This window comes from Pseudorca crassidens, chromosome 5 (genome assembly GCF_039906515.1).
Source record: "Pseudorca crassidens isolate mPseCra1 chromosome 5, mPseCra1.hap1, whole genome shotgun sequence".
In the NCBI taxonomy this organism is placed as follows: Eukaryota; Metazoa; Chordata; class Mammalia; order Artiodactyla; family Delphinidae; genus Pseudorca; species Pseudorca crassidens.
The window spans coordinates 80,738,435-80,755,139 of record NC_090300.1 but is presented as its reverse complement, the minus strand read 5'-3'; the positions used below and the strand labels follow the sequence as shown (position 1 = coordinate 80,755,139).

The window sequence follows — 16,705 nt, the reverse complement described above, 5'->3', positions numbered from 1 at the left end:
TGAGAGTTCTCCGTACTGTTCTAGTTCAAATTTTCGGTAAATTTGAAATTACTTCTAAAGAAATTATTTTAAAATATCACCTGACAGCTAAGCAACCACTTTGGGGACATAATTAGAAGCAAACAATATCATCTGGTTTCTATAAATTGCTTTTGATATGAAGCCACTAAATCTGCTGGAAGAGGCGGGCTCCATAACCATAAAAGAAGATACAAGAACATTTATAACGAAGACTACCAATAAGAGCACACTTGAGAAGGAACAACAGGTTTACTGCTGATCCTAAATCTGTATCGACACCACTATTGTCTTACACTGTAAGTACCCCAAGGGCAGGTCCGAAAACTCGCTTTGAAAAGGGGTTAGGTTACTTAAGAAGCAAAATCAGACTTTCAATAGATGCTTTAGATTAGGATAATAATGATGATTAAGATAATGATAACTCCCATTTAGTAGGGCTAATTATTCCTTAAGTATGGTAAAAGTAATTATGTCTAAATTTTCACCAGCTACCTGTGAAACCATTTTAATAAGTATAAAAGAATTCATTCCTATGGGAAGTCAATTATATCTCTTTTAAAAGTCAATTATATCTCTGCTTCAGGACATAGAATTCAACACAGTTGTGTAGAAATTTGTCACTATAATTTTGGGAAAAGATTAGGTTACATTATAGCTAATATGTACCTAACATTTATTGAGCACTTACTAAGTGCCAGGCACTGTTCTAAATGCTTTATATGTATTAACATATTGCATCCCCAAGACCACCCCATGAGGAGGAACAACAGGGCCTGGGAGACTAGAACAGCTCCTCAGGAGCTAAAACAGCTGGGCAGCGGAAGCGTGACATGGTGCCAGCACCCTGTCTTTCCCGCCTTGTCAGTTATCCCACTCTACCGTACTGCTCAGTTCTGCTCCTGAGCAAGCCCTGTAAGGGCAGCACCTGTGATTTCTCCTTCCCATGCTTCCTAGTGCTTAGCACAATACTGGAGCAGAGAAGGTACTGAATGAGTATTCTGACCCATCTGCAGCCTGGCCTGCATGTTCTCTGCCTTGGTTGGAACAGCCTTGGGTGAGGAGGGCAGCTCCCCAGGGAGGGTGAGGCCACAGGGCTGCTGCCTGGATGGTGACGTCAGCAGAAGGTTTGGGCTGGGGCACTGGACAATTCTGACGACAATCCTGGTCCTTTCCATAACTTTCTGAAGCTTTTTTGAATAAAAATGTAACTCACTTAGTTATCTGCTTAAAGGGAATGTCATCCTTGACAAGAAGTTGAAATGTAATAAATATTGACATGTGGTGGTTTAAAAAAAAAAAGATGTCTGGATTAGCGTCTTTTCACATGGTAATTTCATGTGTTAAGTGTCCTTCATGATTTAGTGTTTATTAAAAATCCATGATAGGGTACACGGTAAACAAACCAGAAAATAATATTCCTTTTCTATGGAAAATGCAAGTTATATATTAATGTTCTTCCCCTTTAAAGGAGAAAAAAATGTGCATCTACATAGATTTTTCTTAACCTATAATGACAAAGGGAACTGGTTAAAAAATTATTTTCATTACAACACAATAACTAAGGACTAATTTTTGATATGGATGATGGCCTAGTTAAACGTTTTGGCCTACGAAAACAAGTCTTGGTCATGAAATTAACTTCTCTGAACATGCAATGAGAAAAATGTATAAGCATGCGGTAAACAAGCAATGCATGATCAATTCTATATTTATGACAGACATGCAGGTCTGAATGCTAATATGTTCCCATTAGTCCAACTTTAATGCTACTATCTGCTCAGCCCATTTCCTGGGAAACATGAAGGAAGAGTGGCAGGTTCCTACCACTAGCCTCTTCTCCAATCATTGCAACTCTTGAATTAAACAGACCTCCAGGCTTCCAGGCTGCATATCCTCATCTCTCCCAGCCTCAGCTTCCTCTCATGGAAACTGAGGCAATATTTGCCTTTGCATGGTTGACGTGAGGTCAGAAAAACCTATCAAATGCTTAGTAAAATGCTAGCCATTTAATATACAGCAGTTAGTACTATTATTCCATGAAAGAAAAATTCAATTCAACAAATCTGTATTAAGTTTCTACTATCTATGCTAGCCACTGCTGGGACCCAGTACAGGTTGGTGGCTGCCTCTTAGGCTTAATTAATTACCAAGATGATATTTTGTTTGTTGTTGTTTTGCTTCCTGTTGGTAAGTGTTAAAGGCATTAGCCTGTACCAACTCTGGGAGGTCTAAGGATCTCACCAGCTGCTAGCCTTTCCCAATGATCTTCCTGAGTTCTGTTTGATTTTCTCACCTCCAAAGAGCACATTATTAACTGAAAAGTTTTCATGCAACTATTTCCTTCAACCAAACTCAAACACGAGGACTGCATCAGAATGGGGTCATAATTAGTCCCACCTTGATCATACATACCCAATACAGTCTGAGTATTCTACGAAGCAACAGTCCTTTAACTACAGCAAGACAGCCCGGGAACAGTATTCCCAGCAGCAGGTTACTGTGGCCGCATAGGGAGAGCTGGGGCATACTCACCCCACTGTCCGCCCCAGACCTCCAAATGTATCATCCTAGAGTGCCTACCCAACACTCTAGAGGGGACAGGATTGATCATTGTCAGAAATGTAACTGACATGGTCAAAAGAACACGAAATTGGCAATATACACTGTGAAATGTCAAGGTTCTTTTGTTCCATGATGGTTTAAGAATTGCAAAAATGTCAGTAAGACAGAAAATAAAAACAAAGGCCCCAATGAAAACAAACAAACAGAGAAAAAAAAACCCAAAGGCTATGAATACCATCTCCTGGAGCATAAATATTAAAACAATGTCCCATGATCCTGGTCCACAGATATTTTGAGTTTGTACAGTGCTTTAAAAAATAGTTGAGCCAGTTTTTTAAGTTAGAGATTTCACATTAGAAAAAAAAATCTGTATTTCTGCTTTTTCTTAAAAGAGCGACTGCATAACACTCGATCGATTTGCCAATCACTAGCTGAGGTGAGCACGGCCTTTCTTCTGAGATGATGTACACCCTCTAGTCATCATATTCTGCTTGAACTTTCCTTTAACACCCACCTGTGGGACAGACATCTGGTGCCAACTGATAAGCTCTGCTACAGATGGCAAACTGCTACACAAATGTAACATGACTATTTGAAAAACTCCAAAGTTTTAAAAACTATTAAGTAGTATATAAAAACTTGGTTAATTTGATTAGTTTTTACACTTGAAGCTCTCAACATACACTTCTTTGAAGCAGTAACCTCAATAAAAGATTCCCTAAACTTGACCTAAAAAGACAGCACCAACGCAGAAGGCAAAAGAGATGCATGATTATCGGAGTTTTGGTTATCCTGGTAATTTTTTTGCCAGAGAAAAATATAGTAAAGGGGAGAAGATGCAATACAAACGATTATGGCAGCAATTTAGAGAAAAGTCAAGTTAAAAGTCTTTAATGCATCAAGCCTAATAATTAGTCTCCTCCCTCCCTTCCAAATGCAAGCACACCCTCAGCATGCTTCCACACACAACCACACATGTGTATCAAGTCACGTCTTACAAGCTCCCAAAGCGCACCAGGGTCACTTCAGACTGGAAAAGGGTCCTCTCTCTGGAAAATGCAGACGACTTAGTAATATGCTTTATTTTATCCACGATGCATCACAGCTTTTAAATGAGAGCTTCTTGACTATATAGGGCTTCTTGATATGGGTAGGTAAAAAAGGTTATTGAACCCTCTTCCCAGAAGCAATAGAAATACACTTCATATATTTCACAGGAGCAGGGGGATAGGGATGATTTCTTCAGGTTCCCCTGTCATCTTCAAGATTCCCACTGAGACCAGTTACCTGCTGCATTCACTGTGCAGGTCAACTATCAGGAGACTGAACGTACTGGTATTCTTGTCCATTTATATATTTTTAATTAAGTTATCTGATTCTCCATATTTATGCTGAAAATACAGTTATACTGAAAAAAGCTACAGCATATAAAGGACCGATTTGGCAAAGGAGCAGATAATTTAAGAGACAGTTCCTCCTCCTACATATTAAAAAAGTTTTCCAATGAATATTTATCAATGCTTTAAAAATGCCACTCATTGTACCGTGGAGCACAGCTGTTTAAAAGCAGTTTATAGCTAATAATTTTTAACTTTCCTTGACTTTGCTGACATATTTTAGCAATGCTCACGATGTATGCCACCAGCTCACTTTTACAGTGTGAAATGAGAATCTCTGAGCTCACTGGGATAATAATGTTGACTATATTTCTATGGTATCTTTGAACTCAAATGGGAGAGAAAAGGCCTGTGAAATGGTTTTCAACAAAGGCATATGTGGGACATGTTATCATGGTGAATCCACTGCAAAGGCCAAACTGCAGGTCTCTCAAAGGTAGGGTCTATATGGCCTCTTGCCTCACCAGTTAATCAACTGCTACCTCTGCAAAAGATGAGAATACCATCCACACTGCTTCCCACACCTGCAATCAGGATTTTTATGACAATTTAATCTAGAGTACTAAAAAAAAATCCCCAGATTTAAAGAACACAGCATACCAAGTATACCATATAAATTTCCTTTGGCTACTTTTTTTTTTTTTTTGCGGTACGCAGGCCTCTCACTGTTGTGGCCTCTCCTGTTGCGGAGCACAGGCTCCGGACGCGCAGGCTCAGCGGCCATGGCTCACGGGCCCAGCCGCCCCGCGGCATGTGGGATCTTCCCGGACTGGGGCACGAACCCGTGTCCTCTGCATTGGCAGGTGGACTCTCAACCACTGCGCCACCAGGGAAGCCCTGCTTTTTTTTTTTTTAAATCACACAGTCATGCACATATGAGATAAAATATATGGAACCTAACTGACTGAAATAAAGAGAATGGTAAATAATATTACACTGAACAACTACAGTAAACTCCAGTCACATGTGGCTATTTAAAATTAAATTACATTAAAATTCAGTTCCTCATTCACTCTAACTTCATTTCAAGGGTTCAATATGTGTTCACATACAACTAGTAGCTACTATATCGAACAGCACAGACACAGAACATTTCTGCCATTACCAAAAGTTCCTTTGTACAGTCCTGGGATAGAGGAAATATCCAAAAGAAAAATGCTGGTAACCAACATGTTTCTATCACTATACAGGACTATACAGTTACCCTTTTTGGCTTGAAATAAACACCTGAATTCACTTCACTTTCAAACCATGGGTGAAAACTGGTTTGAGTGTCAAATTCACTTATTGGTAACTCTCCACTGACTGTACAACTTGACAGCACACTTCTATGACACAGGCTTACTTCCCTGCATTATTTATTCTTCAACTCAAGCTGATGACATATAACCAAAGCTGAAACCACTTAGGCTCCCAGCCTGTAAATCTCATCTCAGGTGCTTCTTTGGGAAACTACTATTTTACACGCAAGGTAACCTTTTTTTTCTTTCATCATTCTCATTCCTATTCCATGACAGTTTCCTAGTGCCAAAAGTCAGACATCTTTGTTAATCTCAGGACTCCAAGTATCCAGATTTGGCTCTAAACAGGCTTCCTACTATTTCTAAGTAGCAGCAATTACATATATTAAGATACTACCCAATAGTATGAAAATGTCTTATGCTTGAAGAGGATTCATTCCAACAATGAGCTTCTGTGTCAGAAATTCCATTATCAGAAATAGAAGGAAAAAAAATTAGGAGGAAAGTAGGAGACACCACTGATACATCCAGAACGTCAATTAAATGGGGGAGAAGCGTTTTAGCATAATATTTTAAAAGACTAACTGAACTGTAAATGCACTGGGAAACCCAAGATCTGGAAGTTCTGGGGCAGAGGGAAAGGAAGAAACCAATAGTGCTCAGGCCTGAAAGGCCTGGCCATCTGCAGGGCAGTCTGGACTGGGCAGGCTGGGGCAGGTCTGGCTTTGAGTCCCAGAGGAACCTCATAGAGTGGGGCACTTTCCTTTGGAGCTGACAGGTCAGGCCCTGGGCCTTCCTGCCCTGAATGACATTCCCCCAAATGAAGATAACCGTGCAATCTTCCAGGGAGTTTGTCTGGTTTAACTGCTCCCTCTCGTGCCAGAATTGAGGAATGGGAATGGATGATGTCAGATTTAGCCCTTGGGGTAAGAAAGCAAAAGAAAAGGTCCCGAGAAACTTCAAGTGTGAGGGTGTTTGTGGGGCAGGGTCACCGATGGAGGAGGGTGCAGTGGAGGAGAGCCGAGAGGAGAAAAAGATTAACATTAAACACAAATGAAACTGATTTCCTGATTTTGCTGGGCCTGGAACCTATTCAACTATTAACTGACAAAGGGAGGCTATGTTCTTGTAGGATGTAGTGGTAACACTCATTTGTATGGTTTAAGATGTTTTATTTTATTTTAAACACAACTGACTTAATTATCAAAGAACAGAGTATAATACATTTTGAACAAAGGAATGCCACTGAAGTTTTCCAAGGACTACAAAAGAACTAAGACAATGGGAGAAAGATGCAACATGGAACATCAGAAGTGAGCCTACACTGAACCCAAAAGGATCTAAATATTTTGCAATATTTTGAAATAAAATTTTTACACATGGTTCAAGAAAATGTTGGAAAGGGATAGAAAAACACTGAGGGAAAAACAGACAACCTGATTTTGCCAAAATCACCTATGCTAAATATATTCAATGTCAAAGTGAACCATCCAGCCTTGGGAAAAGTAACACTATCTTTAAGTGTCCATTATTAACAGATGCGGAAGTGGCATTAAAGTACTGCTACAACTGTCTTGGAGTTGTCTAAAGTCTGACAGTGTCTTATTAGCAATCAAATAATGAGGCTTCCCACCTTTAGGAGAGGTGCTAATTTTAAAAGTGAAGGTGATGCAAATCCACCTACAGAAATATTTAAAATAGAAAGTAAGGGAACAGATGGAGTAGGGTGGAGAACTTTAGACATTTAGCACTCAAGGGGCCAAAAGATACTGAATGTCTCCCAATGTCCTTTGCTAACTGAGATGGAACGTCACTGTGGAAATGGCCTGGGCTAGAAGACAGTGGCGTGGCTTCTGGTCCAAGCACAGTACCCAAGGAGGGAACAACGTGCCCCAGATGCAGCCTCTCAGCTCCTCATCTGAATGATATGGATAAGAAGGTGCCCTTCCTGCCTAACCGAAAGCCCATGTTCATGGATGGCCGTTAGGGACAAGGAGCACGTGCAGCCACAGGAAACATGCTAACAAGAGAAGCAACCTCAAGAGGCAGCAAGAGCATGAGTGCACCGCGAGCCCAGCTGGAGGACCCAGCAGAGAAGGAAAACCTATAATGCAGCACAACAGGAAAAGGATCATGGAGTATCCTCCAGGAAAACAGTCGTGGAGTATCAGGGACACCACTGTACTTAGTCCTTTAGCTTCCACAAGAGTGAAAAAGGAGAGGAAAAGAGGAAGAAAAAAAAAAACTGTGTGGCATCTATGAAGGAAGTAGCAATCCTTCTGAAGTGAAACTGCTTTATAAGGGGTTTCAGAAGCTGCTCAGCAAAAAACTGCAAGCTAGAGACCTTGATTTCTAAACACTGCTGCCTTGTTTTCACGTATTCCCCTCAGTTAATCTCCACAAAAACTCTGTGAAATGAGCAGGACAGATACCAGTATTACCATGTCACAGATGAGAAAAACAAGGCTCAGAAAGTTGAAGTGCTCTGTCCTAAGCCACAGGGTAAGTGTCGAAGTGCACACTCACCCACTCCTCATGAAAATGATGGCTGTTAAGCCTCCATGTTCTAGAATACTGAATTGGACTTACCTAGAAAATAACAAAAGTGTCCAAGGAAGATGACATTTCTTGAGAAAACCGAAGAAGAGAGATGTTTGTGCAGTATTTCAATCTACCTGGAATAATGAATGATCTACTTGGTGGCGCTGGCCAGGCAACAAGAAGCACCTGCCCAGGATGGAGCCCTTCCCTCCAACTCGCCCCCCAAACAAATGATGCTTTAGCTTCTTTAATGCCATGGTTTCAAATCTGCCTCTGACTTCAAGGTGGGCCCCTCAAGCTTCCTCTTACATGCAAGTGAGCCTCAGCTCCACAGACACTAGATTTTGGAGAAGGCACCAGAAACTCCACAGTCCCTCCACTTAGCTGGGTAAGGGAACTCCAGGCTTTCATTCTCTAAGAATGAGACTATGGCTCTCAGATTTGGGACAGAGATGGTGAAATTTGGTTAGGTCTCGAGGAAACTAAGCAGAAGTGGGAAGTAAAATCAAGAAAAAAGAAGGGCAAATAAAATTACAGCACAACACTACAGTTTCTTAGAGCATTTCTCAAACCTTAGAATTCATCAAATTATCCAAGGAGCTTAATAACAGTGATGATTCTCTGTCTCCACTCCCCAAAATTCTTTATCAAATGTGGGGCGGGACCTGGAAAGTGCATTTTTAAGAAGCTTTCTGGTAATTCTGTTCCAAATAGTCCATAAACCCCAGTATGAAAAATAGTCTTGGAATTTTCATGGAGAAAGGCCAATTAATTGGAGAGATTTAATCAGAGTGTCCTAAAATGAGCACTAAAAAACCAGAGAAGCACATGGGCAAAGCGCTGCAGAAGAGCACCCAGGGCCTACAATTGATTTTGTACATTTCACATGTAAACGATCTGAGTGGAGAATCATATGCATGTGGTGTGACAGAACCGCTGAAGAGGAAGAGTGCTTCTGGGTCTGAGATGGGGGTTTTCAACTCCACACGGGATGAAGAAAGTATGGTTAGCACACAAAAATAAGGATGTGTTTACATCACATTTCTAACCGGTGAGAGCAAGTTCTGATGCAGTGGGAAGACTGTGAATTCAGAAGTCTGCTTTTCAACTCTGCCATTTGACAGACAGTCATTTGCCTCTCTAGCTTCCAAACTTTAAATGGAACTACAACCTACCTCAAGAGACAGTTGTCAAGAGTGGATAATTATAACATATTTTAATAAAGCCCTCTGTAAACTGTAATGCCTCAAACAACAACAAACAGCATAATGATATCTTTATCATAACTGGAGGTTACTAACTTTCTTAAACACTGATGGCAAGCTTTTTGTAGGCATCTTGCTGAGAAGTTAGCAGAGACGGCAGATTAAGTGTTACAGAGCCCAGTGGCATGCCAGAAAGAAGTGGGAAACAGCTGACTGGTGAAATCAGGAGAATTTACGGAGCATTCCAAAGGAATGTGGGCAAACATCCTTTTCTCCAATGGTGGCAAAGGGTGAGGAAGAAAGGAGAGAAGGCTCAGCACTCCAGAGTATAGTCTATTTTACACAAATTACCGCTGGTAAGGTGTCGAAGGTGTTTGTTGCGCTTAGGCTAAACTCAGCGAGAGCCCAGCAACTTCTTACTCAACCGCTGCCCATGCCCTGGGACTTCTGCTCCAAGAACATGGCGATCTTACACTAAGAACTCCGGAGAGGATGTGTGTGGGCTTCTCCAAAGAGGCCTGGGCCAGGAAAAGGGACAGTGGCCTACCTGTGTGTCCAGGAATCTGGGGCTTGGCTTAGCTACTTTTGGACAAGGAAGAATATGTGCCCTGTGGACTTGTCTGTTTCTGAAGGGGGGTCATAGTGAGGGACAGAAGGTGGCATCTCCCACTGCAATTCACTCTGAAAAATGTCAATCTTTTTTCAGTTCAATGAGGAGACAAAGACACAGACCCAAACAGAGGGTGAGGGGAACAAATGCCCATAGAGGCCTGATGTGGCAGTAGCAGTGGGCAGCCTGGCTAAGGAATGGGAAAGAAGCCAGTTCAGTTCTGGAGGTCAGGTGGGAAAACTGGAAAGGAAACAGGTTAGCTAGAATTTCTGATTCCCTCCTGTATCCCTCAAACCCTATGTCCCACCCTGAGCTTGTCTGTTTTATCAGAAATTTTATTTTGCTTATATAAAAAGTCCATTTAAAAGGAAAGAAGTGGGAAGGTTATTTGCTCTGTTAGGTCAAGAAAAAGCTTTTGAGCATAGAGGCATTTTTTCTTTAATATCCTGCTCATCAAGGTGTCCTGCTAGTGATGGTGGGTCCTTATACATCATTAAAGAAAACCATCTGATCACCTTTTAGTTCTATGATATACCTGGTGACATCTACGTGACTAGCATTCCATGCAGTAAAGAATTATAATGACAAGTAAGGATGCATATCCTAACGGGCGTCTTAAAAGAAAATATACCTCAAATATGAAAAAAGTATTATCTAGTCTTAAAAGGTATACAGGCTATACCTTAGTACATCATGTACAATTACAGAAAACAGGGGAATGAGCATAGAAAATATAAGCAGGCCAGAGAGGGTGGAACAACAGTCCAAATCCAAACGTAATGCTATGAAAATGAAGAACCTGTGTCCACTTTAGAGGGAAATATGATGTAAAAACAAACTGAGAATGAAAGTAGAGTACTGTGAAAAGAATTTGAACATTACTATGAGAAAGTGATATATATTTTATGAAGCAGTTATTTCTGAGGTCAATTTCCCTATGCACTGGTTATGTGATTCCCACCATTAAAATAAACAAAGCTGGATATAAAGAAAATACAGATATTTTAAAGATGTTTCGGTAAAACAGAAGAATGGAAGTTTAACAGGGAAGCCATATGTAATGTTGTATAGAACAAACTGAATTATAGCTAACACGAAACTCTACGCAGGAAAAATAGCCTTTGGCCAAGAGAAGGGGGTGAGGAACAGGTCACAGACAGCAGACTGGCCTCTGAAACGCCACAGCAACAGCTACTACCTATTAGCAACTTGGGGTGGGCCAGGAGGGAATTTACTGCCATAAACAAAATGATGAATGGGTTCTTTTCAAAGAAAAGGGGAATGAGGAGAAAAGAAGTGTGATCTTGGAACAGCAAATACTATTTACGTGAGAAAGGAATAAGTCAATTAATCAATAGGGTATATGTGAAAAGAAGAGGACCCAAGAGGTGAAAGAAAGACAATAAAATTTACTACAGTCCTAAGAAAATGATATGTTAACAATAGTAGAAATTGGGTAAGTCTGGTTGCAGAGAAACAATTATGAATATGCAAATCTAACAAGCATATAACTTAAATTACTGTAAGGCTCAAATATGACACTACCTGTGAAACCATCTGTTAAATGTCAAGTCTGTGCATCTGTCAGGCAGGAGGTTACTGAGGGCAATGGCCAGGTCAACATAGTTGTAATCCACAGAGACATTTAATAGCTTTCTAATCCAAGCTGTCTTCCTGCTCTGCCCAGGAAATCCTGGCAAATGTCGGTAACAGCAATATGGTAACAACTGCTTAACTTGAACTGTAATCATTTTTGATTTACCTGTCTGTCTACCACCCTGTTTGTCAGAAGTGCTAATAAGCAGAGGAGTGGTTTTTTTTTTTTTTTTTTGCGGTATGCAGGCCTCTCACTGTTGTGGCCTCTCCCATTGCGGATCACAGACTCCGGACGCGCAAGCTCAGTGGCCATGGCTCACGGGCCCAGCCGCTCCGCGGCATATGGGATCTTCCCGGACTGGGGCACGAACCCGCGTCCCCTGCATCGGCAGGCGGACTCCCAACCACTGCGTCACCAGGGAAGCCCGAAGAGTGCTTACTGAAGCAGAGGAGAGGAGAAGCAGAGGTCATGAACAACCCATCACCTGGAGCATTAGCTCCTGGACACCTAGGGTCTGACTCTACTGGCAAACTGATTAAACACTCCAGAGTTGAAAACACTCTATCTTCATTTAATTATCGAAAGTACATAATTACCTGTTTAAGAATATAAATGAGTTACTATTAGGAAGAAAGTTTAAGTCACTTAAGACTATTGGGAAATTAAAAATTCGGGTTGCTGGTTAAAATGGAAAGGACAGAGTGTATACACAAAAGTAAAGGAGGAAGAAATACAGGTTAAAAATGATTTATAGAAAGAACTTTGAAACCAATGAAAACAATAACTTTTCCTGACTCCAGAAACAAGAATGAGGTCAAGGGGCAATATGCTACATTAGGATTTACTTGCCTGTTTTTGACTTTTTTTTTTGTTTTAAGAAATGTGATTACTCTAAAAAGTGATCATGTAGAAGTATGAGATTGTTTTACATTCTTCCTACACAGAAAGTGTAGACAGACATCTTCAAGGAGTGAAAGAGCTTAAAAGAAAAAGTCTGTGAATCTATAACAGAAACAATAACTTAGCTTAGTCAATTTTGCTTAAAAACTCATTAGCTATGTGCATTTTTCTGTATGTATATCATACACCAGTAACAAGTTAAAAAAATCATTAATTAAAATACAAATGGAACTGTCTAAGTAAATTCTGAAAAACAAAATGTTTTGACAGGGATTTCAGAGTAATAGAAGACAAAGAAAAAACCAGAATAATGCTAACGGATTAGCACATTTCATGAGGCTAAAGAACCCAATAATGCTGGTGATAAGTTACTGGGACTGGAAAACTGAAAACTGAATCTTCCTGGTGGCTACAGGTACTCTTCCTCACGATGACATTAGCAAGTAATAACTGACTTTTAAAAAGCCAAAAACATACTAGAAAACAATTCTCTTCCCTGATACCAGAAAATGAAAGCTTAGTTGTGGATTTACACCCATGGTAAATCCCTCCAGTTCTTACAAGAAGCATCCCTGGGCCTGCCTGGGTATCCACCACCCCAGACCCCCAGCAGAGGGTATCTACCACCCCAGACCCCCAGCAGAGGGTATCCACCACCCCATATCCCCAGCAGAGGGTATCCACCACCCCATATCCCCAGCAGAGGGTATCCACCACCCCAGATCCCCAGCAGAGGGTATCCACCGCCCCAGACCCCCAGCAGAGGGTATCCACCACCCCATATCCCCAGCAGAGGGTATCCACCACCCCAGACCCCCAGCAGAGGGTATCCACCACCCCAGACCCCCAGCGGAGGGTATCCACCACCCCAGACCCCCAGCAGAGGGTATCCGCCACCCCAGACCCCCAGTAGAGCATATCCACAGATCCCTGGGCCTGCCCAGGTATCCACCACCCCAGACCTCCCAGAACCACTAGACTCAGCACACTTGGGAATTCCATTAACCCTGGTGGGCTGGGTGGAAACAAGTTTGTTTCTCCTGGTCCTACAAAGATTGGACTGTTCTGGGAACGCATTAATGTCTCTCACTTCCACAACGGTCCCACTACAAGGATGAAGATGTCCAGAGTTTATGGTGCTTGATCCAAACAAGAAAGCAGAAAAATATAACTGAGGTGCAGACCACATGCATACCAGCCCAATCTCCAAGGGAACTGAGATTTCAGGACTTTGTGTAATAAGTCTTCTCTTCACAACACTGCATATTTGGGGTATGTTTCCCACTAGTAACCCAATTCCTACAGTACAAGGGATTTTTATCTGGGCTATACTGATATGACCTGGAGTTCCATCTTTAGCCATAACACACATGTGAGAAAGAAAAGTTGACTAACATTTGTTAAAGTTGATAGCTATTTTATTTTTGTCAATTTAAACACTTACCTCTTTGACGCTATGTGTTACTGCCCATATTAAAAAAACTCTTGACATCACCTGGAAAGAAGTCAGGACAACAGAAGATGGAACAATTCCTGAAAGAAATTTTAGGATGGGTAAATAAATGTATTGTACTAGTTTCAAAATGTAATAGATTTTCTAAAACATCAAAATTTTAATGTTTAAAGCCAAAACTATCATGAGCAACTGAAACTTATCTACATTGCTATATAGACTATGTTTTTCTATGTAGTCAATATTAAAACTTTTTTCCTCCCCCAAAACAATAAAATTGTTAATGGCAATAGCAAACCACAGAATCTAGGTACCTTTCGTAGGCCTTTCAAAACCACTTATACAGGTAGAGAAAATAAAACCACTGCTTAACCTTTAAAATTAGACATTGAAAGTTCCTTTTACAATACGCATTTCAAAAATGAACAGGCAACTATGGAAGGAAAATCAATGGTATTTGTGTCACTGGAATATTGGAAGCTCCTGGATATCAGACTTGATATGATATACTATCTAATGGTTAAATTGGCATCTTTTATAACCCACTTGAAGATTCTGCCAACAAGTGGACAAAATCAAAGTTTATATACCATTTCTTCTTACCTTGTTCTTAACAGTAAGCATTGGTACAATTATCTTCACAATGTTCTCAAGTTATAACACTGGAATCATGTTTAGTTATTTCAGATAATCATCAAGTTCTGCTAAGTTTACATTTCTTTGGCTTCTCCCTTCAGTTCCTACAACCACAATCTAGAGACCAGCCACCACCATTATATAAAATTCTTCCCTCCTTTAATTCATCTTAAACCCAGCAATAAGTCATTATCTGAAAACATTCTCCTATCTTTGTTAACTTTACACTGGAAAGGAACGCTACAAAAATAAAATCTGGAAGCAGAATTATGGGTATGCAGTCCAGTAGCCTCTCCACCATTCCTCACTGGTCTTACTGCTCCCAGCAACTAGACTTGACAACTTTCCGGACCTGTCAAGTTGCACGTGGGCAGCTCCACACCTGCCAGGAACCCCTCATCACGGGTTGTAAATTCTTCTTCCGCTTTAAAACTAACCTCATCTTCAATACATTCAGTGGACTATCCCTGATCAATTTTCATTCTTCTAAGCCCTCTAAAATACACTCAGACTTCTAGACATTTATATAGTTGGACAAACTACAACTTGCCAAAAGACCATGTGCAAATCATATAAAGCTCTATAGGTTTGGCTATGAAAGAAAATTATATCTTAGAATGAGTTTTAAAGAAGATCTGGGCTTTGAAGAGGTAGGATTTGCTTCTCAAAAGCAAGTAAAATGGACATGTCAAGCACAATGTTTGGCATATAAAGATGCTCAATAAACCTTTGTAGAATGAATAAAAGAAAAATATAAATGTACGGACATATAAATCAATGGAATAGAACTGAGAGTCCAGAAATAAACCCTCACATTTACAGTCACTTGATTTTCAACAAGGGTGTCAAGACAAGTCAATGGAAAAATATTTATTTTTCAACAAATGGTGCTGGGACAATTGGATATCTACATGCCAAAGAATGGAGCTGGGATACTTTCTTACACCATATATAAAAAGTTACTCAAGATGGATCAAAGACCTAAATGTAAGAGGTAAAATTATAAAACTCTTGGAATAGAGTTATTTACATAGATGTAAATTTTGTGACCTCGGATTAGGCAATGGTTTATTAGATATGATACCAAAAGCACAAGAAAAAAAAAAGGGCTTTATCAAAATTAAAAACTTATGTGCTTCAAAGGACACCATCAAGAAAGTGAAAAGAAAACCCCCAGGTAGGAGAAAATATCTACAAATATATATAATAAGGAAATATATACAAATATATAAAGAACTCATAATTCAACAATGAAAAAAACTACCTCATCTAAAAATGGCAAAGAATTTGAATAGACATTTTTCCAAAGAAAATATGCAAATGGTCAATAAGCACATGAAAAGGTGCTCAGCATCATTAGGCAAATGCAAATTCAAATCATAATGAGATACACTTCACGCCCACTATCATTAAAAAGACAGATGATAACAAGTGGAGATGTGGAGAAGCTGGAACACTCATGCATTGCTGATTGGATTAGAAAATGGTGCAGACACTCTAGAAAACAGTCTGCCTCAAAATGTTAAATACAGAATTACCCTATGACCCAGCAATTCCACTCCTAGGAATATATATACCCAAGAGAAATGAAAACATATGCCCACAGAAAAACTTGTACATGAATGTTTGTGGTGGTATTCATATTAGCCAAAAAGTGTAAATATTAAAAATGTCCATCAACAGATGAATGGATAAATAAAATGTGGCAAAGCCATATAATGGGACATTAGAAATAAAATAAATAAAAATTAATAAATAATAAATAAAAGGAAATGAAGTAATGATACATGCTACAATATTAATGAACCTTAAAGCATTATGCTGAGCGAGGAAGCCAGTTACAAAAGATTACATGTTGTATGATTCAATTTACATGAAATGTCCAGAGTAGGCAAAATTATAGAGACAGAAAGTAGATTAGTGGTGACCTGGGACTGGAAAGTTAGGAAGAAAATGGAGAGTGACTGCCAATAGGTACAAGGTTTCTTTTCGGGGTGATGAAAATGTTCTAAAATTGATTATTGTGATGGTTGCATAACTGTAAATACTGAACTGTACATTCTAAATGAATGAATTGAATGATATGTGAATAAACCTTTTATTTAAAAATATGTACGAATGAAGTACAGAGCCTGATGATATAATATGTAATACTGCCAAAGAGGCTAATTAGTGAGTCAAACATTAAGTGTATATACTTAGCCAGATCGCATTTCAAATAAGAAAAACTAAAAAAGATTGACAAACAAAAAGTTTTCCTAAATGAGTTATTAAGCACTTGCCACTCAAGGAAAGATCACCACTCTTTCTAGCTTTTTTTTTTTTAACTCAAAGGCCAGCTCATCACATAAAAACATGATTTATTTTTCCTTTTATTTCTGCTCTTTCTTTGTTTTACCACTGAAACAATGGGCTAGACTGCTAATGGTCTGAGCAGTGCTCCAGGGTTGCTGCTATATTTGGGCAGGGATCAAAAAAGTCCAGGATCTGGGGGCTTCCCTGGTGGCGCAGTGGTTGAGGGTCCGCCTGCCGATGCAGGGGA

At 39.9% G+C, this 16,705-nt stretch overlaps 1 protein-coding gene across 1 annotated transcript in view; it reads right to left on the bottom strand.

Annotated features, from left to right (window-relative positions):
• Window positions 1–16,705, bottom strand: part of HACD2 (3-hydroxyacyl-CoA dehydratase 2) — a 91,858-nt gene that overhangs the window by 16,824 nt on the left and 58,329 nt on the right. Inside the window, exon 4 of the mRNA XM_067738685.1 lies at window positions 13,519–13,607. Coding sequence (XP_067594786.1) covers window positions 13,519–13,607 — 89 coding nt within the window. The remainder of the gene's footprint in view (window positions 1–13,518; window positions 13,608–16,705) is intronic.